We start from the raw sequence: 23,379 nt of genomic DNA, 5'->3' as shown, positions 1-23,379 counted from the left end.
AACTTGTCCCATTTTATAACATAATACACTCCTGGAAATGGAAAAAAGAACACATTGACACCGGTGTGTCAGACCCACCATACTTGCTCCGGACACTGCGAGAGGGCTGTACAAGCAATGATCACACGCACGGCACAGCGGACACACCAGGAACCGCGGTGTTGGCCGTCGAATGGCGCTAGCTGCACAGCATTTGTGCACCGCCGCCGTCAGTGTCAGCCAGTTTGCCGTGGCATACGGAGCTCCATCGCAGTCTTTAACACTGGTAGCATGCCGCGACAGCGTGGACGTGAACCGTATGTGCAGTTGACGGACTTTGAGCGAGGGCGTATAGTGGGCATGCGGGAGGCCGGGTGGACGTACCGCCGAATTGCTCAACACGTGGGGCGTGAGGTCTCCACAGTACATCGATGTTGTCGCCAGTGGTCGGCGGAAGGTGCAAGTGCCCGTCGACCTGGGACCGGACCGCAGCGACGCACGGATGCACGCCAAGACCGTAGGATCCTACGCAGTGCTGTAGGGGACCGCACCGCCACTTCCCAGCAAATTAGGGACACTATTGCTCCTGGGGTATCGGCGAGGACCATTCGCAACCGTCTCCATGAAGCTGGGCTACGGTCCCGTACACCGTTAGGCCGTCTTCCGCTCACGCCCCAACATCGTGCAGCCCGCCTCCAGTGGTGTCGCGACAGGCGTGAATGGAGGGACGAATGGAGACGTGTCGTCTTCAGCGATGAGAGTCGCTTCTGCCTTGGTGCCAATGATGGTCGTATGCGTGTTTGGCGCCGTGCAGGTGAGCGCCACAATCAGGACTGCATACGACTGAGGGCCAACACCCGGGATCATGGTGTGGGGAGCGATCTCCTACACTGGCCGTACACCACTGGTGATCGTCGAGGGGACACTGAATAGTGCACGGTACATCCAAACCGTCATCGAACCCATCTTTCTACCATTCCTAGACCGGCAAGGGAACTTGCTGTTCCAACAGGACAATGCACGTCCGCATGTATCCCGTGCCACCCAACGTGCTCTAGAAGGTGTAAGTCAACTACCCTGGCCAGCAAGATCTCCGGATCTGTCCCCCATTGAGCATGTTTGGGACTGGATGAAGCGTCGTCTCACGCGGTCTGCACGTCCAGCACGAACGCTGGTCCAACTGAGGCGCCAGGTGGAAATGGCATGGCAAGCCGTTCCACAGGACTACATCCAGCATCTCTACGATCGTCTCCATGGGAGAATAGCAGCCTGCATTGCTGCGAAAGGTGGATATACACTGTACAGGTGCCGACATTGTGCATGCTCTGTTGCCTGTGTCTATGTGCCTGTGGTTCTGTCAGTGTGATCATGTGATGTAACTGACCCCAGGAATGTGTCAATAAAGTTTCCCCTTCCTGGGACAATGAATTCACGGTGTTCTTATTTCAATTTCCAGGAGTGTATAAAATAATAGTAATAGTTTAGATGCATGGAAATAATGAGAGTAAGTTTTCGGCGTGTCGCACAAGCTCAATACGCTGAGCTATGACTGTAAACGGGTAGAGAATCTTTTCGTATTAGTTCCACATAAACGAAATAGTCTCTCTCTTGTTGTAGATTTATGCTTACCAATTAATAATACTACGTCTGATCAAGCTCAATACGCTGAGCTATGCCTGTAAACGGGTAGAGAATCTTTTCGTATTAGTTCCACATAAACGAAATAGTCTCTCTCTTTTTGTAGATTTATGCTTACAAATTAATAATACTACGTCTGATCGCCGTATCCACCTACAAAATCTTGAGTATGTTCTTTGTTATTTTCGTAGTCGGATGTTCGTAATAGCTCCGAAGTATTCAAGTGGGCATCTTGCGTTTTTATATGTTGCATTACTACTTGCGATGATGATTCAAACAATTTTTCACTGCTGAAATAATACTATATTCTTCCTTCTGTGCACTTAAGAAATACAGACTTTTTACTTATTCTCACAACCAAAATGGATACCGCCGATTTCGCTCTAAAATAACAAGCGTCCACCGTCGTTCATTAACAGAGAGCGAGTTCTTCCTCATACCGAGAAACAGGAAAAACATCTTTTTTTTTTAACATTTGAAAATAAAAAATACATGACGGTAGGCGCAGGCTTCACCTTTTCCCTTTGCCTTTGAAAAAAGACGGAAACATAAAAGCAAAAAATGCAAAAGGTACATCACAGTAAATACCTTCGCCTTGGTATGCGTGTGGTTTGTCTGTTGTTTGGAAATGTGACTGCAGTATGTTTATTTTTCCGTAAGCAATGTTTAATCCCTGTTTCTTCAATATATTTGCTATCCTGTGTGTTGCTATATGTTCGTATGTTCAAGTGTACCATTTTTTCCGTTAGTCACGTCATGAGTGTTACTGTTTTGTGTTTTAATTTGTGCTGTAGTGTCTATGGGGTTCTTTGGTGTTTGTGTTTTCTGCTTGTTTTCTTTTTTCTTTAGTTGTGTTTTGATTTTTTGGTTGAGCAGAAAATACCAAGGAGCCGGTATATACCAGTCAGAATGCCAAGAATGTGAATCACTATATTACAAGAAAACTTCCACATGCACAAAGCCCTTGCAATGAAAAAGCAAGTGCTCAATGACCAAACCCATACAAGCAATAACTTTCTAATCATATTAGCCACTGAATCAATAACAAACAGAAATCTGAAACATAACCAGAATAAGTAATTAATGGATCTTCCTCTCCCTCTTCTCTCTCTCTCTCTTTCTCACACACACACACACACACACACACACACACACACACACACACACTTCATGCACAAAACAAGTGAGAAATTTCAAACTACATACACACAACACAAACAAAAGATAAAAATTAAATACATATAGACAGTTGGCAACACTACACACTGCAAACTCACGCATGTTGGTCACAAAATGAAAAGGGCAAGTGATATAAGGTGATGTGTTGTAACAAATGTGGGTGATAAAACGCCAGAAATCGACCAGCTGGAGCATGGGGACTAATAAACACATCCACAGCCACAATAAGGGCTAACAGCGCTGAAAATCGTTAATAACACCGAACGATAATTTCACCTCATGAAATTTTTGCTACAAATGCTGATTCTAATCTGAAAAAGAAGAGAAAAAAATGACAAAGTGAATCATAAGAACATGTTGTTACCACTACATAATAGATTTATTATATGTATAAAACGAAACGTGTATTACATGTCTCTAAAGATGCTTTGCAAATAAAAGAAACAAAATGCGAATAACAATGAACAAACTGCCTTTCATTTAGTTGCATAGATGGAAAACACCTCCACGAAAACTAGGATGTGTTGAAGGAAACAATGTTAACAGAAGGGATTATGGGCAGTTAGTCAATAAATAGCGAAAATAAATTTTTTGGAAATTAAATGTTAATGATCTGTATTAAGAGCGATTCACACTGTCCATCATGGTACCACCATATCAAGGTATATTCACACTGGATAATATCACAGCACGTCAAGTCAATTCAAGTCATTTGATCTCAACTCACATGGCTGTGCACAACTGTTTTTTTTTTCACGATCTTCGCAAAGATGATCTTCGACTGTGGTAGTTTATATACATGGACATTTGAGTCCACATTTGTATGAAAATAGCATTTATTGGACTCAAATTGTTTGCAGCTTGCAGAGATAGCTTATAGATTAGAAAAGGTAGACAGAAGCACAAAACAACACAAGAAAGAGTGTGGGCCCAAAAAATATTATTATGCGGTACAGAAACGAAACTTCACACACTATATAGGTAGCTCGAAGAAGGGAAATCTTAATTTCTTCATTTTATAGTTTAGAAAGTGAAAGCATCAGTTCTTTTATTTGTTATATCAAATTACATCCGAAATTACTAAAAGAAATTCAGTGCTACGAGTTGCCATCACATCCCACGAAAAATAGGTTTGTTTAAGGTTAAGTTTTCATTGTTAGTCCAATGAAAACTTTTATGCAATAGTCATCTCTCCATCAATTCCTCTCCCTTCAAGATTTATCAAGCTTTATAGGTTTGCTTTACTTCTTGCATTAGGCTTTTAATATTCAAGTGTCTTATGTGTACTGGGGTTAGCTAGTGAAACCACATAAATATTAACCAGTGATGCCTGTAATACTGTTTCACACATAATCCAGAGAGCGACTTAACAATGAATAAGCCTGCCACGAACACATATTTAAACAAACCACTTGGAGTGTCTGAAGGTTTCAGGCCTTTTCTTTACGAAACACTACAAATACCTGGCAATATACAAATAAATTCCACCTACTAATCAACCTGATTCTATCCACAGTACTTTTATCAAGTCAAGTTACAGCCATACTGCATGCATTTCATTGTGAAATATTGAATACTGGGCTGGTATGTATAAAAATTAACTTTATAAGTGTAGTAGAGCTCAAATAATTTAGTACATTCATGCACACAATTCAGAGTGCTGCGTTACTGCTTAAATTAATTTTTCGTCCTTTATTATAAATTTTAACAAAAGAAATAACGAAACAAGACAATTTTTTAACAAATAATTAACGAAAACTGATATTGACCTCTAAAACCACTACTAAACGAAATGTGGAGATTTTCACCTGGCCATATATCAGGAGGAAATGAGCTTTGGGATCAAGTGATCAATAACAGATGGATGACATCAGCAATCAAATCTTTCTTGCCGAGAAACCTTGAGTGCCATGATGTGACATGACGAGACGGAAGGGCTTGTGTGGAGGCTGCCATTTGAAATGCACTGCAGAACGTTTTGAGAGGATGTGACAGACAGTGTGAATTCGCCTTTGTGATGCAATGTATGAGGTAAGGGCAGTATTACTTACTTTCCTTGCCTATGTGTTTCATAATTGTCGCTGCTTGAATTAACTGCTCATGGCCCATTTTACTCAAAATTTGGTTATTTTGAATTTTTTGTAAGTATCTTTTAATAATTACGAAGTTAAGATGCACAAGGCAGGTGGATTTGCAACACATGTGTGCCGCATGGTGCAGCAGTATTATGTCCTTTCAACAAATTAACACGATCCTTCTGGAAAGTTATTGTTCAGCATTATTGTTACTATATATATGTAGTTGTTAAACTAAAATACCCACATAATTGCAACCATCTCTGCGCCATGGTAAAGATAGGAAAGTCTATGAAAATGGAATCTGAAACACATAATGATGTAGAATCATATCCCGAAGCTAGCAAATTCATTGAAACAGCTATCGAAAATACTGACACCTCAGCCCACAAAACAAAGTTGCAGGCTGAGAGCATAGAAATTATTCCACCAGATGGTAATCCTCAAGAACAATTTACAGCATTGTATCAAAGGTTAAAGACAATGATGAAAACGAATTTCGAACTCTTATCATTACAGCTAGATTAAATGTTGACTAAGCATAATGAAATGTCATCTAAACAAGATGAAATGTCATCCAAACTGACAAATTTGTCATTGCAACATGATGGATTAAAAACCAAAAATTCGGAATCTAAAATTGCATACCAGGACATTCCTGACATCATACTAAAATTACATGATGAACAGTCTCATATAAAAGAATTTCTTCATAAGCTAACTGAAAAAGTATGTAATTTTACTACTGAACAAGAGATCAGGACAAGGGAACAGTTTGACACACAAAGGGAAAGCTCCACCAGAATTTTTCAATGTGTATTTCGCATAAATACGCGCAACAGTGAAAATTAGATTTACAATTAGCACTTGTTTTACAATAATCTGTTAACTGAGGCATTATCTCAGATAGAGAGCATAATTCAGTGAACCTTTTTGAACTCATCTTTGACCGTTGCGTCACATTTGTCATGTAAGGAGATTATACAAAGAGTTGGGCAAATAAAAGTGGCCCAGCCGAGTGGATACGATTGTATGTGAATATAATCACCCTGGGCCGTGCACACTACGCGTACGCGCGCGTCGTGATCCACCCCGGTTCACAGCATAGTCTGAGCTTTGTCATTATGAGTATAGCAGTGCAAAGGCGACGATGATACAATAGAGCAACGGGTATTCGCTGCGGAAAGTTAAGTGACAACTAAGTCGTGGAAACGGTGTGGTCAGTTGTTTGCTGAGAAGTTTCGTGTTGTCAAAGTGACAGCAAAGAGAGCCATGCAGCGATTAGTCCAAAAATGGCGCCAGACAGGATATGTTTTGAATAAGTCAAAAAACACTACGAAACGTGCCCCCACACCAGAAAATGTGTCTGCATTTTACCAGGAAATGCTTCAGAGTCCTGACAAATCAACCTGATGCCTGTCGCAAGAGACCGGCGTATGATGTCGATCATGAGGATGAATACTCCTCCTGGACTTGTTTCCTGGCTCACTATTATTTTCCCCACCCTGCATTATGCTATAAGATCAAGACGCTGCTGTGTTCGATTATATCGTTTATTTCAATAGGCCTATTTTGCTGTGATTGCCATCTTCAGGTTATCTCTGGAAAGTACATAGTTTTGTACAATGTTTCAAATTTTGGGGTAAATAATTTAATATGTTATAAAATAATGATTTTCTACATGCATCGGATGGTCTTGATACCCATTTGACATCGATTCTCAGTTGCTGTCAAACTACTGTATAACTTTGCTCCTTTGACTTCGATCAAGCTATAGTAGGGTTAAATTTTCGCAGGAGCAGGTATTTGTGAAGTTGTTGAGTTATGAAAGTTTATTTCATAATGACGTTACTTGACAGCTGTAGCGACAGTTTAGTCAGCGATATTATATGGTTACGAGTTGTTTTCTTCTGTGGTACTCTGTAGGTCATATCTTTATTATTTCCAGTTATATTATATTTATAATTTGATCTGTGTTTTTATCTTTATGCATAGCCTGTTGAATTTTATAATTTCAACTAATTTAGCCAATTTTATCTTCAGATGGATAAATTGTAAGAATTTCCCTATTATAATGTATGACATTAAAGTCAACAGCGTTGTATATGTCGTATTAGCAATATTACATAGCTGGTAAGAACTGAGATATGACCATAGAATACTTTAGAAGCAAACAGCCTGTAACTATATAACATCTCTGACTTAGCTGCAATACAGCTGTCATGTAACGTTATTATGAAAATACATCACAAATAGCTGCTCCAGCAAAAGTTTAATACCTACTATAGCTCGACCAACGCCAAGGGGGCAAACTTATACAGTAATGTGACACCTACTGAAAGTCAATGTCATATGGATATCAAGGCCACCTGATGTACATAGCAAACCTTAGTTCTACAATTTGTTAATCGTCTCCTGCTGTTGTTGTTGTGGTCTTCAGTCCTGAGACCGGTTTGATGCAGCTCTCCATCTACTCTATCCTGCGCAAGCTTCTTCATCTCCCAGTACTTACAGCAACCTACATCCTTCTGAATGTGCTTAGTGTATTCATCTCTTGGTATCCCTCTACGATTTCTAACCTCCACGCTGCCCTCCAACGCTAAATTTGTGATCCCTTGATGCCTCAGAGCATGTCCTACCAACCGGTCCCTTCTTCTTGTCAAGTTGTGCCACAAACTCCTCTTCTCCCCAATTCTATTCAATGCATCCTCATTAATTATGTGATCTACCCATCTAATCTTCAGCATTCTTCTGTAGCACCACATTCTGAAAGCTTCTATTCTCTTCTTGTCCAAACTGTTAATCGACCATGTTTCACTTCCATACATGGCTACACTCCATACAAATAGTTTCAGAAACGACTTCCTGACACTTAAATCTATACTCGATGTTAACAAATTTCTCTTCTTCATAAACGCTTTCCTTGCCATTACCAGTCTACATTTTATGTCCTTTCTACTTCGACCATCATCAGTTATTTTGCTCCCCAAATATGAAAACTCCTTTACTACTTTAAGTGTCTCTTTTCCTAATCTAATTTCCTCAGCATCACCTGACTTAATTCATCTAGAAAGTTTGAAATATTACACCAAACTATGTATTTTACACAGACAACCTGAAAATGGCAATCACGCCAAAATAGGCGTATTGTAATAAATAATATGGTGGAACACAGCAGCGTCTTGGTCTCATATCGTATTTCAGAGAACCTGTTGAGGCATAATGAAGAAATGGACACTAGAGATGAATTAGCGACTGACTACTATAACCGCCATGATTAATGTAAAGATGTAGTTCAGGCTACTATTAATGATATTGTGGTAAAGTTTTGACTACATTTGGTGCTGACATAGAAAAAATCAAATTAAAACTGCATTAAGCAAAGATTTACCTCAATGGGGTGATAGTACCATATCACAGATTAGTAGTTTGCAGAAAAAATTGACCACTGTCAACAAAACAGTACACCTAGGTCTACATCTATACTCCGCAAACCACCGCGAGGTGCATGGCAGAGGATATATCCCAGTGTACCAGTTATTAGGGTTTCTTCCCTTTCCATGCACGTATGAAGTGCTGGAAGAATGGTTGTTGGAATGCCTCTGTAGGTGGAGTAATTATTCTGATATTATCTTTATGATCCCTATGTGAGCGATATGTGGAGGACTGTAGTATCTTCCTAGAGTCATCATTTAAAGCTAGTTCTTGAAAATTTGTTAATGGACTTTCTCAGGATGGTTTGCATCTATCTTCAAGAGTCTTCCAGTTCAGTTCCTTCAGTATCCCTGTGACACTCTCCTATGGATTAAACAGACCTGTGATCATTCTTGCTGCCCTTCTCTATATATGTTCAATATCCCCAGTTTGTCCTATTTGGTATAGATTCCACACACTTGTGTAATATTCTAAAACCAGTTGCATGAATGATTTGTAAACAACTCTTCTTTGTAGACGATTGCGCTTCTCCAGTATTCTACCAATAAAACAGTCTACCATCTGCTTTAACTACGACTGCGCCTATGTGAATATTCCATTTCATATCTGTACAAAGTGTTACAGCCAGAGATTTGTAATAGTTGGCCAGTTCCAACAGATCTGCAACTAACTTTATGTCAACAATAAGGCTGTCACTACTCATTGACACTATAGTCATAGGATACTAAGTTTTTTGCTTTATGAAATGCGCAATTTTACATTTCTGGACATTTAAAGCAAGTTGCCAATCTTTGCACCACTCAGAAATCTTATCAACGTCACATGCCTTCCCCTTTTACTAGGACAAGTGGTAACAACAATATGAGGGTGGATTATTAATATGTGAGGGCAGATTATTAATGAATACTAGAAATAGAAATGGTTCTAAGAGAGAGCCCTGCAGCACGCCACTGGGAAAATGCCCCCTGACAGTAAAGAACTGCATATGTCTAATAATGGTGCAAAAATATTTTTTTTTGACAGCTTCATTATACGTTCAGGGATGTTATCAACATCTGCTGAACTGCTATTTTTAATGATCTTGTGATTTTTCCGAGTTCATCTTGATTAGCAAGACCAAGTAATAAGTTTGTTTGTTAATATCTGAGAGTCCTTCACATGTAGCTTAACAATTTTTTCTGTCACTAAATCATTTGCAATTGTAGTAAAGTACGAATTGAAAAGATCTCCAACTAACTATGTCAACAATAAGGCTGTCATTATGAGATAGGGCAATGTCCTTAAGAGCTTCCTTCTTCCCAGTACATTTCTGCACATTTTTCCATAATGCCTTAGTCTTGTTTGACAAGTTCCTGATTGGTCATTTTTTCTTAATTTATTTTCACCTATGACCTGCTTCAGAACTGATTTGTATATATTTTTAAATATATTAGAAATTCTGGATCACCATTCATTTTTGATGGTATAAATAAAGCTCTCTTACTGTTGCAGAAGACTATAATTCCTGCCATCAAGCAGTTTTTTTTGTTTCTTTGTGTTTTTGCACTTGACTTTCTTTATGAGGAAGGTTTTTGAAAATATTCATTGAATTTTATTATGAAATGGTAAAACTTACATTTGTATTAGATTTACTAAGATCATTTTCCCATGAATCACCAGACAGCAACTGCAGAAAATTTATTCGCTTGCTGAAGATCCTCTTATATACAAAAGATTTGTTCACAGATGAAGACCAGCGAAGGGCCACTGTAAGTAGCTGGCACAGATGATCTCTATATCCATTGTTGAATGTCTGAGCTGAGTACCTATCCTCATTTACACAGACCTGGTCAGGTAGAGCGACACTAGCTTCTGTAAAAAACGTTGAGGAGTTTATCGTTATATGTAATTTATGCCATTTGATGACATTAAGAAATTCTCTCTTTTTGAATCACTACTAAAAATTGCCGCCCCCCCCCCCCCCCCAAGAACCATGGACCTTGCCGTTGGTGGGGAGTCTTGCATGCCTCAGCGATACAGATAGCCGTACCGTAGGTGCAACCACAATGGAGGGGTATCTGTTGAGAGGCCAGACAAACGTGTGGTTCCTGAAGAGGGGCAGCAGCCTTTTCAGTAGTTGCAGGGGCAACAGTCTGGATGATTGACTGATCTGGCCTTATAACACTAACCAAAACGGCCTTGCTGTGCTGGTACTGCGAACGGCTGAAAGCAAGATGAAACTACAGCCGTAATTTTTCCCGAGGGCATGCAGCTTTACTGTATGGTTAAATGATGATGTCGTCCTCTCAGGTAAAATATTCCGGAGGAAAATTAGTCCCCCATTCGGATCTCCGGGCGGGGACTACTCAGGAGGATGTCGCTATGAGGGGAAAGAAAACTGGCGTTCTACGGATCGGAGTGTGGAATGTTAGATCCCTTAATCGAGCACCTAGGTTAGAAAATTTAAAAAGGGAAATGGATAGGTTAAAGTTAGATATAGTAGGAATTAGTGAAGTTCGATGGTGGGAGGAACAAGACTTTCGGTCAGGTGAATACATGGTTATAAATACAAAATCAAATAGGGGTAATGCAGGAGTCGGTTTAATAATGAATAAAAAAAATAGGATTGCGGGTAAGCTACTACAAACAGCACAGTGAACGTATTATTGTGGCCAAGATAGACACGAAGCCCACGCCTACTACAGTAGTACAAGTTTATATACTAGCTCTGCAGATGACGAAGAAATTGAAGAAATGTATGATGAAATAAAAGAAATCATTCAGATAGTGAAGGGAGACGAAAATTTGATAGTCATGGGTGACTGGAATTCGGTACCGAGCGAGGTGGCGCAGTGGTTAGCACACTGGACTCGCATTCGGGAGGACGACGGTTCAATCCCGCGTCCGGCCATCCTGATTTAGGTTTTCCGTGATTTCCCTAAATCGCTCCAGGCTAATGCCGGGATGGTTCATTTGAAAGGGCACGGCCGACTTCCTTCCCCGTCTTTCCCTGATCCGATGAGACCGATGACCTCGCTGTTTGGTCTCTTCCCCCAAAACAACCCAACCAACCAACCCAATGGAATTCGGTAGCAGGAAAAGGGAGAGAAGGAAACGTAGTAGGTGAATATGGATTGGGGCTAAGAAATGAAAGAGGAAGCCACGTGATAGAATTTTGCACAGAGCACAACTTAATCATAGCTAACACTTGGTTCAAGAATAATAAAAGAAGGTTGTATACATGGAAGAACCCTGGAGATACTAAAAGGTATCAGATAGATTACATAATGGTAAGACAGAGATTTAGGAAGCAGGTTTTAAATTGTTAGACATTTCCAGGGGCAGATGTGGACTCTGACCACAATCTATTGGTTATGAATTGTAGATTAAAACTGAAGAAACTGCAAAAAGGTGGGAATTTAAGGAGATGGGACCTGGATAAACTGAAAGAACCAGAGGTTGTACAGTGTTTCAGGGAGAGCATAAGGGGACAATTGACAGGAATGGGGGAAAGAAATACAGTAGAAGAAGAATGGGTAGCTTTGAGAGATGAAGTAGTGAAGGCAGCAGAGGATCTAGTAGGTAAAAAGACAAGGGATAGTAGAAATCCTTGGGTAACAGAAAAAATATTGAATTTAATTGATGAAAGGAGAAAATATAAAAATGCAGTAAATGAAGCAGGCAAAAGGGAATACAAACATCTCAAAAATGAGATCGACAGGAAGTGCAAAATGGCTAATCAAGGATGGCTAGAGGATAAATGTAAGGATGTAGAGGCTTATATCACTAGGGGTAAGATAGATACTGCCTACAGGAAAATTAAAGAGACCTTTGGAGAAAAGAGAACCACTTGCATGAGTATCAAGAGTTTTGATGGAAACCCAGTTCTAAGCAAAGAAGGAAAAGCAGAAAGGTGGAAGGAGTATATAGAGGGTCTATACAAGGGCGATGTACCTGAGGACAATATTATGGAACTGGAAGAGGATGTAGATGAAGATGAAATGGGAGATATGATACTGCGTGAAGAGTTTGACAGAGCACTGAAAGACCTAAGCCGAAACTAGCCCCCCGGAGTAGACAACATTCCATTAGAACAACTGACGGCCTTGTGAGAACCAGTCCTGACAAAACTCTATCATCTGGTGAGCGAGATGTATGAGACAGGCGAAATACCCCCAGACTTCAAGAAGAATATAATAATTCCAATCCCAAAGAAAGCAGGTGTTGACAGATGTGAAAATTATCGAACTATCAGTTTAATAAGTCACAGCTGCAAAATATTAACGCGAATTCTTTACAGACGAATGGAAAAACTGATAGAAGCCGACCTCGGGGAAGATCAGTTTGGATTCCGTAGAAATGTTGGAACACGTGAGGCGGCACTGACCCTACGACTTATCTTAGAAGAAAGATTAAGGAAAGGCAAACCTACATTTCTAGCATTTGTAGACTTAGAGAAAGCTTTTGACAATGTTGATTGGAATACTCTTTTTCAAATTCTAAAGGTGACAGGGGTAAAATACAGGGAGTGAAAGGCTATTTACAATTTGTACAGAAACCAGATGGCAGTTATAAGAGTCGAGGGGTATGAAAGGGAAGCAGTGGTTGGGAAGGGAGTGAGACAGGGTTGTAGCCTATCCCCGATGCTATTCAATCTGTATATCGAGCAAACAATAAAGGAAACAAAAGAAAAGTTCGGAGTAGGTATTAAAGTCCATGGAGAAGAAATAAAAACTTTGAGGTTCGCCGATGACATTGTAATTCTGTCAGAGACAGCAAAGGACTTGGAAGAGCAGTTGAACGGAATGGACAGTGTCTTGAAAGGAGGATATAAGATGAACATCAACAAAAGCAAAACGAGGATGATGGAATGTAGTCGAAGTAAGTCGGCTGATGCTGAGGGAATTAGATTAGGAAATGAGACACTTAAAGTAGTAAAGGAGTTCTGCTATTTGGGGAGCAAAATAACTGATGATGGTCGAAGTAGAGATGATATAAAATGTAGACTGGCAATGGCAAGGAAAGCGTTTCTGAAGAAGAGAAATTTGTTAACATCGAGTGTAGATTTAAATGTCAGGAAGTCGTTTCTGCAAGTATTTGTATGGAGTGTAGCCATGTATGGAAGTGAAACATGGACGATAAATAGTTTAGACAAGAAGAGAATAGAAGCTTTCGAAATGTGGTGCTACAGAAGAATGCTGAAGATTAGATGGGTAGATCACATAACTAATGAGGAGATATTGAATAGAATTGGCGAGAAGAGGAGTTTGTGGCACAACTTGACTATAAGAAGGGATCGGTTGATAGGACATGTTCTGAGACATCGAGGGATCACCAATTTAGTATTGGAGGGCAGCGTGGAGGGTAAAAATCGTCGACCAAGAGATGAATACACTAAGCAGATTCAGAAGGATGTAGGCTGCAGTATGTACTGGAAGATGAAGAAACTTGCACAGGATAGAGTAGCATGGAGAGCTGCATCAAACCAGTCTCAGAACTAAAGACCACAACAACAACAATCCACGACCGCATGTTGCAGGTCCTGTACGGACCTTTCTGGATACAGAAAATGTGCGACTGCTGCCCTGGCCAGCACATTCTTCAGATCTTTGACCAATTGAAAACATCTGGTCAATGGTGGTCGAGGAGCTGGCTCGTCACAATATGCCAGTCACTACTCTCGATGAAATGTGGTATCGCTGCATGGGCAGCTGTACCTGTAAACGCCATCTAAGCTCTGTTTGGCTCAATGCCCAGGCGTATCAAGGCCATTTTTACGACCAGAGGTGGTTGTTCCGGGTTCTGATTTCTAAGGATCTATGCACCCAAACTGCGTGAATATATAACACATGTCAGTTCTATTATGATATTTGTCCAATGAATACCCGTTTATCATCTACATTTCTCCTTGGTGTAGCAATTTTAATGGCCAGTAGTGTAGTATTCACCTTTCTCGCCTGAGTTTTTGTATGAGCAGGACATAATATTCGACTGCTCACATAACACCACATCTTAGATTACAAACATAAATATTTTGTGCTTCGACATTGACTCAGAAACAATTCTTTCTTATACCATTATGACTCTCAGAAGGTTAACTAAACAAGATAATATTTGAATGTGTCAAACATTCATTTATAATAAAATACATTTGTTCACCCATTGTTAGTTATGTCACCAACCCAATAAGCGAAAATTTTTGTCTCAGATCACAATATTTTTCCATTATATTTCCGTTGCACTCGTCCTTTATCTTAACAGAGTGGGAGCAACATCATACTCATACGTGGGCTCATACTGCCTAGTTCTTTGCATATTTGACACGATTTTGTAGTCACTGAAATAAGAACACATATTCTCTCAACCTGTGAAGTTTCTTGTTGTTTCCTCCTCCCCCTCTGACTGCTTCATTTTATTCTTTGGAGGTGCATGGTAAGTGATTGGATGAGAAAACATTTGACTAGCATTTTGGAAGATCAGGATATAAATTCCGCCCTAATCTTGATTTAATTGTCTGTTTTGTTGTGGTCTTCAGTCCAAAAATTGGTTGATGTGTGATATAAACAGGTCGTTTCTCTTATTCCAGTTCCGTCACAAATTTCTTACCTCGATTCAGTGCTTCTTCATTAGGTATCCGATCTACTTATCTCCTCTTCAGCATACTTCTGTAGCAACATATTTCACAAGTGTCTGTTCTCTTCCCGTCTAAACTCCTTATCTTCCACGTTTCTCTTTCGCACATGGATACACTCAAGACATATACCTTCAGAAAAGGCGTCCTAACGCTCGAATTTATAAGTCAAAAATATTTCATTTGTTCAGAAATGTTTTTCTAGCTACGGCCAATCAGACTTTTATATCCTCTCCACGTCGGCCATTGTCAGTATTTTACTGTCCAAATACCAAAAGTAGTCTACTACTTTTACTGCTTGATCTCCTAATCTAATCCCCTCTGGATCACCTGATTTTATTCGATTACATTCATCTGCTGTCGTTCTACTTTTGTTAATATTAGCCTTATAACCGCTCTTCAAGACACTATCCGTTCCATTCAACTGATCCTCCCAGGTCCCATCTGCTGTCTCTGCTAGATTTATAATATCATAGCCAAACCCCGAAGTCTTGTTTTTTCTTCCTGAACTTTAATTCCTGCTCCAAATTACTCTTGAGTTTCCATTACTACTTGCTCACTGTATAGACTGAATAACATGAAGGATGGGCTATAGCGCTGTCTGTGCTTTCCAAAAATCATTTCACGCGAAAATCAGAGTGTTATCTTCAGCAAAATCTTCTGTAACCATTTCTATCTGAGTTAGTGCTCCGTCTCTCGCGATATGTCGACGGGACAATAAATTCTAACCTTTCTTCCGCAATAAAAGATAATGCTGTCATCGACCTGAAATTGGTTTTGAACTCCACAATAGGCCTACTTTCCTAGTCGTTGTCCTATTCTACTGGAAGTGGTATGTCTTGCCTTCCTTCAGCCTTTGAACTGACTTGCTCAGCCAGTAATAGAGAGGACCTAGACATCAACATGGAACCTATACCACTGTTCAGCTTGACATTGTTCACATCACAAATATTGCCAGATGTGCAAGAAGCGATAAGTGACTGATTAATATCCTAGGACTGACCGTGCATCAAACGCATAACCTTTGAATTTGTAGTCGGCCCTTTACTACCGAGCCACTGAGATGCACTTTTACTTAATATACGTCTCATATGCGACTGGTTTTTCTCGCCCTCCAAGTGGTGCTGGTAACGTAAGGGTCTTCGTCTACGTGATTGCCCTTCATTTCAAACCTGTTTGTCAAGGGACCACTTTCAGACTATTTCCCCACTCTAAAATTGCGCATGGGGAAAAAATAAACCCCCAAATATTCCAATGTGAGCCCTGATTGCTTATTTGATCATGATGGCTATTTCTCTCTATGGGGTTGAAAGTCGACAAAATATCTTGTCATTCGGAGGAGTAATCGGTGACTGAAATTTCGTGATAAGTTATCTTCGCAACGAAAAACGCCTTTGTTTTAACGACTCAACCCGCTTTTCGCCTTCGTAATACTCTCTCTTCTATTTCAGGATTATACAAAACGAGCTACCACTCTTTGAACTCCACTTAAAAGTTCCATTCGCAGCTTTAATTTGGAGGATGTCTCCCGCGGTCGGAGACGAAACGTCATGGGAGAGTTTTATAAATCGACTGCGGCCTATCAGCCCGGAAGTTTTAAATGAAGGCGATACCGGCCATGAACGCCTACATTGTATGATCTTCTTTGAACTTTTTCGATGATCTCGGTTAATCCTATCTGGTAAGAGTTGCACAATATTATAGCAATACTGTAGAAAAAGATGGACAAGCACCTTCAAAGCGTTTGGTCAATAGAACGCAGTCCTTGGTTCGCCTTCCCTGCAAAATTTTGTATGTAACGGTTACAGTTTAAGCTGTTCATAATTGTAATCCATAGGTATTTAGTTGAATCGACGACCTTTAAATTTGTGTAATGTATTGTGAAACCGAAATTTGAACGAATAGTTTTAGTATTCATGTGGAGTATATCACATTTTATATTGCTGAGGGTTAATTGTCACAGTTCGCACCATGCACGTACCTTGGCTAAACTATTTTGTTATTCGTTTTGATCCTCTGGTGGCTTTATTAGACGGTAAGTGGAAACATCATCTTCAAACAATCTAAGAGAGCTGCGTTCAAATTTTTCATCAATTGCGTCAGTGTTATCCGAAAGTAATGCGGACAGTGAATGAGAAGCTCTTCAGTCCCAGAGTGTGCAGTGATCCTCTCCGAGTAACTGACTTTCTGAGTACTGTTTCCGACCTAATCGCCAGTGTTCCCATGTGCTTAGAACCTAGTGAATGGGTAGCACACCAAGCTTTGCTACAGCTCGGTACCCTACAACTGGCAGAGAAAGCCAGTGGTCAGACGAAGGCAAGAGCATACCACCTTCAACACATTTGTTTTAAATATCTACAGGGGGAACCCGAAAGCGATTGAAAAAATTTCGGTTATTGTTGAGGGGTATTATCCGAGTATTTTGGTATAGAGGAACCTGCGGTCTCTGGTGGCTTGTTACAGAGCATTACTGCAATTATGATTTATTCAATTTACTACCTTAATTACCTATCATTCTGTGAAAATAAATGGGAAGTGCAATGGTTGGAATGACTTTACATTCTTACAGACCCAAATGTAAGATTATTAGAATAGTTTCTTGGCGTATGTTCAGAGTTGATGCAATGCGCACGCTATTGCTTGCAGTATTGTACTATTTTCAGGTAACAAATTCTTTTCCAGTTTCGGTGCTCTGCTGTACTTCGTGTAGCCCCTATCTTCCAGTCTAACAAGGAAAGATTCGGTTCCTCATAAGCTTCAGTTGTACACATCGTGCAAAATAACGTGGTTCCCAACCCTGAAATTCATTCTCTTCCTCATCACTGGGCATGTCCAACCTTCTATTCTGATAGGGTGCCCGCCTTTGTTTGCTCCTGACTCCTGAGCTGCAGTGCGGACAGTGAATGAGAAGCTCTTCAGTCCCAGAGTGTGCAGTGATCCTCTCTGAGTAACTGACTTTCTGAGTTCTGTTTCCGACCTAATCGCCAGTGTTCCCATGCGCTTAGAACCTAGTGAATGGGTAGCACACCAAGCTTTGCTACAGCTCGGTACCCTACAACTGGCAGAGAAAGCCAGTGGTCAGACGAAGGCAAGAGCATACCACCTTCAACATATTTGTTTTAAATGTGTACAGGGGGAACCCGAAAGCGATTGAAAAAATTTCGGTTATTGTTGAGGGGTATTATCCAAGTATTTTGGTATAGAGGAACCTGCGGTCTCTGGTGGCTTGTTACAGAGCATTACTGCAATTATGATTTATTCAATTTACTACCTTAATTACCTATCATTCTGTGAAAATAAATGGGAAGTGCAATGGTTGGAATGACTTTACATTCTTACAGACCCAAATATAAGATTATTAGAATAGTTTCTTGGCGTATGTTCAGAGTTGATGCAATGCACACGCTATTGCTTGCAGTATTGTACTATTTTCAGGTAACAAATTCTTTTCCAGGTTCGGTGCTCTGCTGTACTTCGTGTAGCCCCTATCTTCCAGTCTAACAAGGAAAGATTCGGTTCCTCATAAGCTTCAGTTGTACACATCGTGCAAAATAACGTGGTTCCCAACCCTGAAATTCATTCTCTTTCTCATCACTGGGCATGTCCAACCTTCTATTCTGATAGGGTGCCCGCCTTTGTTTGCTCCTGACTCCTGAGCTGCAGTGCGGACAGTGAATGAGAAGCTCTTCAGTCCCAGAGTGTGCAGTGATCCTCTCTGAGTAACTGACTTTCTGAGTTCTGTTTCCGACCTAATCGCCAGTGTTCCCATGCGCTTAGAACCTAGTGAATGGGTAGCACACCAAGCTTTGCTACAGCTCGGTACCCTACAACTGGCAGAGAAAGCCAGTGGTCAGACGAAGGCAAGAGCATACCACCTTCAACATATTTGTTTTAAATGTGTACAGGGGGAACCCGAAAGCGATTGAAAAAATTTCGGTTATTGTTGAGGGGTATTATCCAAGTATTTTGGTATAGAGGAACCTGCGGTCTCTGGTGGCTTGTTACAGAGCATTACTGCAATTATGATTTATTCAATTTACTACCTTAATTACCTATCATTCTGTGAAAATAAATGGGAAGTGCAATGGTTGGAATGACTTTACATTCTTACAGACCCAAATGTAAGATTATTAGAATAGTTTCTTGGCGTATGTTCAGAGTTGATGCAATGCGCACGCTATTGCTTGCACTATTGTACTATTTTCAGGTAACAAATTCTTTTCCAGGTTCGGTGCTCTGCTGTACTTCGTGTAGCCCCCATCTTCCAGTCTAACAAGGAAAGATTCGGTTCCTCATAAGCTTCAGTTGTACACATCGTGCAAAATAACGTGGTTCCCAACCCTGAAATTCATTCTCTATCTCATCACTGGGCATGTCCAACCTTCTATTCTGATAGGGTGACCGCCTTTGTTTGCTCCTGACTCCTGAGCTGCAGTGCGGACAGTGAATGAGAAGCTCTTCAGTCCCAGAGTGTGCAGTGATTCTCTCCGAGTAACTGACTTTCTGAGTTCTGTTTCCGACCTAATCGCCAGTGTTCCCATGCGCTTAGAACCTAGTGAATGGGTAGCACACCAAGCTTTGCTACAGCTCGGTACCCTACAACTGGCAGAGAAAGCCAGTGGTCAGACGAAGGCAAGAGCATACCACCTTCAACATATTTGTTTTAAATGTGTACAGGGGGAACCCGAAAGCGATTGAAAAAATTTCGGTTATTGTTGAGGGGTATTATCCAAGTATTTTGGTATAGAGGAACCTGCGGTCTCTGGTGGCTTGTTACAGAGCATTACTGCAATTATGATTTATTCAATTTACTACCTTAATTACCTATCATTCTGTGAAAATAAATGGGAAGTGCAATGGTTGGAATGACTTTACATTCTTACAGACCCAAATGTAAGATTATTAGAATAATTTCTTGGCGTATGTTCAGAGTTGATGCAATGCGCACGCTATTGCTTGCACTATTGTACTATTTTCAGGTAACAAATTCTTTTCCAGGTTCGGTGCTCTGCTGTACTTCGTGTAGCCCCCATCTTCCAGTCTAACAAGGAAAGATTCGGTTCCTCATAAGCTTCAGTTGTACACATCGTGCAAAATAACGTGGTTCCCAACCCTGAAATTCATTCTCTTTCTCATCACTGGGCATGTCCAACCTTCTATTCTGATAGGATGACCGCCTTTGTTTGCTCCTGACTCCTGAGCTGTGTACTATGTCCATTAGAAGCTACCATCTCATTTACGCTGGTGCTCGTGAGTGTGAGTGTGACTGCGCTGAGTGTAGTGTCGCCGAGTGTGCGTGCTTAAATCGGCCGCCAACTATCAATGCGGACCGGCCGCTGGAGGTCGCTTATGGGAGACCGCACCGTCTTCCGGCAACTCGCCCATATATATACACGCAGAGCAGCGTTGACTGACTCACTCTGTCTTCATCCAGCCTTGCCACTGACGTAAGTTGTCCTGGTTGTTGTTGTATGTGGATTCACCAGAGGCTAATTTGCGATATTTTCTGAGGTTTATGAATGAAACCATATTTGCGTTACTTGGATCGGTTTCGTGTATTATTTGGTTACTACACGATTGGTGACGATTTTTGAACGATTTCCGCGTGTGGAGTCAAGAAGTGCGGTTTCATCAAATTATTGCTTACGGACGCCGTACTACCAGCCCTGGTCGAACGATTAAGTAGCTTACTTCGGCAGTGACCACTTTGTTGGCTTCAATTAACAGACAGGGCTCTGTTCCACCGCTCTGTCCACCAACTTTTCCTCCATATGATAATGCAGCCGAGGATTGGGAAACTCACAAAAAAAAAAAAAAAAAAGACACAGACAGCACTTTTTCGCTTTCGTCGTGACAGACTCGTATTTGTGCAGAGCTTTCTGCCTTTTGTGGATTTCATGTAAAATACATCAGTTACTGTGTCAGCTTGCCCTTTCACCAGAGCTGATAGCTCATACTTTTGATCATATGTACACCTTATTGCCCATCTTCCATAGCAAACAAACATATGTCATGGAGATGCCACTTGAATTTTCTCAATGCCGCAAGAAACCAAAGCAGTCAAACATGGCCTGGGCAGCTGAACTTCACGGCCTTAGCCATATGTGTCAGTTCGTTACTGATGACCATTACGACTTCAAAATGGTTCAAATGGCTCTGAGCACTATGGGACTTAACATCTGTGGTCATCAGTCCCCTAGGACTTAGAACCACTTAAACCTAACTAACCTAAGGACATTACACACATCCATGCCCGAGGCAGGATTCGAACCTACGACCGTAGCAGTCGCGCGGTTCCGGACTGAGCGCCTAGAACCGCTAGACCACCGCGGCCGGCATTACGACTCCTATGCAGACTCTATAGTGCGTTGATGTAGGCTGAGGTTATAATTCGAACGCTTTTGGGGGTTTATCTGATGAGGGATAGCCTTGTACCTTAGTTTATGATAATAGGTCCCAGTTTGTTTCTCACACCTTTCAATTCTTTTGTTCCCGTCACTGATTCGTCATGTTATGGCTCCGCCACTCTGCCCTCAATCAAATGGCGAGGTAGAATGACTAGTGCGTACATTCAGGTACCAAAAGAAAAAGTTTGTTGTGGGTTTTACACCAGACGACACCCCTCTCCGTTTTCTGAGCACCTATGGCTTCACGCCTACGGGCGAGCGGAGCCTAGCTGTTTCACGGCCGGCAGCCACTCTGTGTGGCCTGCTCAGCAATTGTCGCGGTTGGGTTCATCTGGCCGCTTCGTACAGGGATCGTCAGTATGGCCGTGAGGGTTTGGTCGTCGGCTCAAGTGGATACTGGCCACTGTTGTCTGCCACCAGTGACGCCGTCTTTGTCACGTACCTAGAGCTGACAACCAGTGATGCGCCACTTTGATCAGTTGCGTCCCCACTTACTGCTGGAAGCTACCAGTTTGTGTGTATGGCTCCTGTCACTGCAGCCTGCCTTGCCGCCCTCTGCCTCGAGCCCAACGTTGTCTGCTGTGGAGGCGCCCCCGTCCCATTGAATGCCTCCCCCACATGCAGCGCCCTGGGATTCCAGCTTTCCGTTGCTGGATGCCACACCATCTCTGACCTCAGGTCTGTGGCTGCAGCCTGTCATTACAGTCGGGCCGCCTTCACTGGCACCCTCGCCATCATCGCCTCAGCCACCATCACTGGTGAGTCCAGTGCCGTTTTCTCTACACTGAGACCTGCCAGCTGATGAAAATACAGAGATGGCAATGGCAACCTCCTCTTCAGTGCTATTGTTGGGCGCCATGTGGGCCCGCCGCCCTCGGGCACATTCATATTCCCGCGCTCCACTGTACTCCCAGAACAATGTCCCGCCCTCCCCATCAGCGTCGGCTACCCCGACGCTGGAACCAGCCGATGCATCTTGTCAGGTAGCTGGAGTCTCCTCTGGGTGCCCACTTCACACAAGGAAGAGGTTTGCTTTACCCTGTTACTAGTGTGCGTGCGGGTAAGTGTGCAGAGTGTGGTGTCGCCGCATGAATGTGCTTGAATCGGTTACCAACCGTATCAGCGTGGGCTGGCTGCTGGAGACCGCCTGTGGGAGGCATGCACACAGTGCGGCTTCTGCCGCGCCATCTGCTGGTGACTCACGCACATATATGCATGGAGCAGCACTTTCTGACTATCTCTGTGTTCATCTAGTTGTACCACTCAAAAATGGTTCAAATGACTCTGAGCACTATGGGGTTTAACTTCTGAGGTCCCCTAGAACTTAGAACTACTTAAACCTAACATAAGGACATCACACACATCCATGCCCGAGGCAGGATTTGAACCTGTGACCGTAGCGGTCGCGCGGTTGCTGACTGTAGTGCCTAGAACTGCTCGGCAAACCAGGCCGGACTGTACCACTCACATCAGTTGTTCTTTGTCTTGTTACATGTGGATTTATGAAAGGCTAATTTCCGTCATTGTCCAGAGGTTTATCAATAAATCCAAATTTATTTTACTTGGATCAGGTTCATGTATTACTACTGTTTTTGCGCTCATTTTCTTCTTTGGTATTCTAGTCAGAGACTACTGACTTGACGAATTATTGCTGAGATCCTTCCACCATCCTTCACACCTACAAATCCTTGATCTGCCTCATCCTTCTTCTCTTGGATTTCTGCCCCTCCCAGATTCTTTAAGGCCCTCCACATCCTAGAATGCCACACAATCCAACTCGCCTTCTGTATCCACCTTGTGTCCCCCACGTGCATCCTTTGCGACCCTATCCCCTTCCCCACCTTTTCTTTTCCTTGAACACATCCACGCCCTGTACATTGCCCACCAACTCGATCGCCCCCATCCCCTGGTGTCCCCCTTCCTCTCCACCTGCAGCCCATTACTTCACCTTTACCGTTGTGTCCTTTCCTCTCTCCATCTCCACACCCTCCACCTCCTTTCCAATGCAACTTACAGCATCTACCCCTCCTGGACGATGAGCTTCTCCCTGACATCT

The 23,379-nt window shown here is 41.9% G+C and overlaps 1 protein-coding gene across 1 annotated transcript in view; it reads left to right on the top strand.

Annotated features, from left to right (window-relative positions):
- Positions 1-5,141: 5,141 nt before the first annotated feature.
- LOC124616467 overlaps positions 5,142-23,379 on the top strand; it is a 34,009-nt gene continuing 15,771 nt past the window's right edge. The window contains exon 1 of the mRNA XM_047144776.1: positions 5,142-5,307. Coding sequence (XP_047000732.1) covers positions 5,142-5,307 — 166 coding nt within the window. The remainder of the gene's footprint in view (positions 5,308-23,379) is intronic.

This window comes from Schistocerca americana, chromosome 5, assembly GCF_021461395.2.
Source record: "Schistocerca americana isolate TAMUIC-IGC-003095 chromosome 5, iqSchAmer2.1, whole genome shotgun sequence".
Classification (NCBI taxonomy): Eukaryota; Metazoa; Arthropoda; class Insecta; order Orthoptera; family Acrididae; genus Schistocerca; species Schistocerca americana.
Note: the sequence above shows the minus strand (reverse complement) of the source record. Positions and strands in the feature narration are given on the sequence as shown.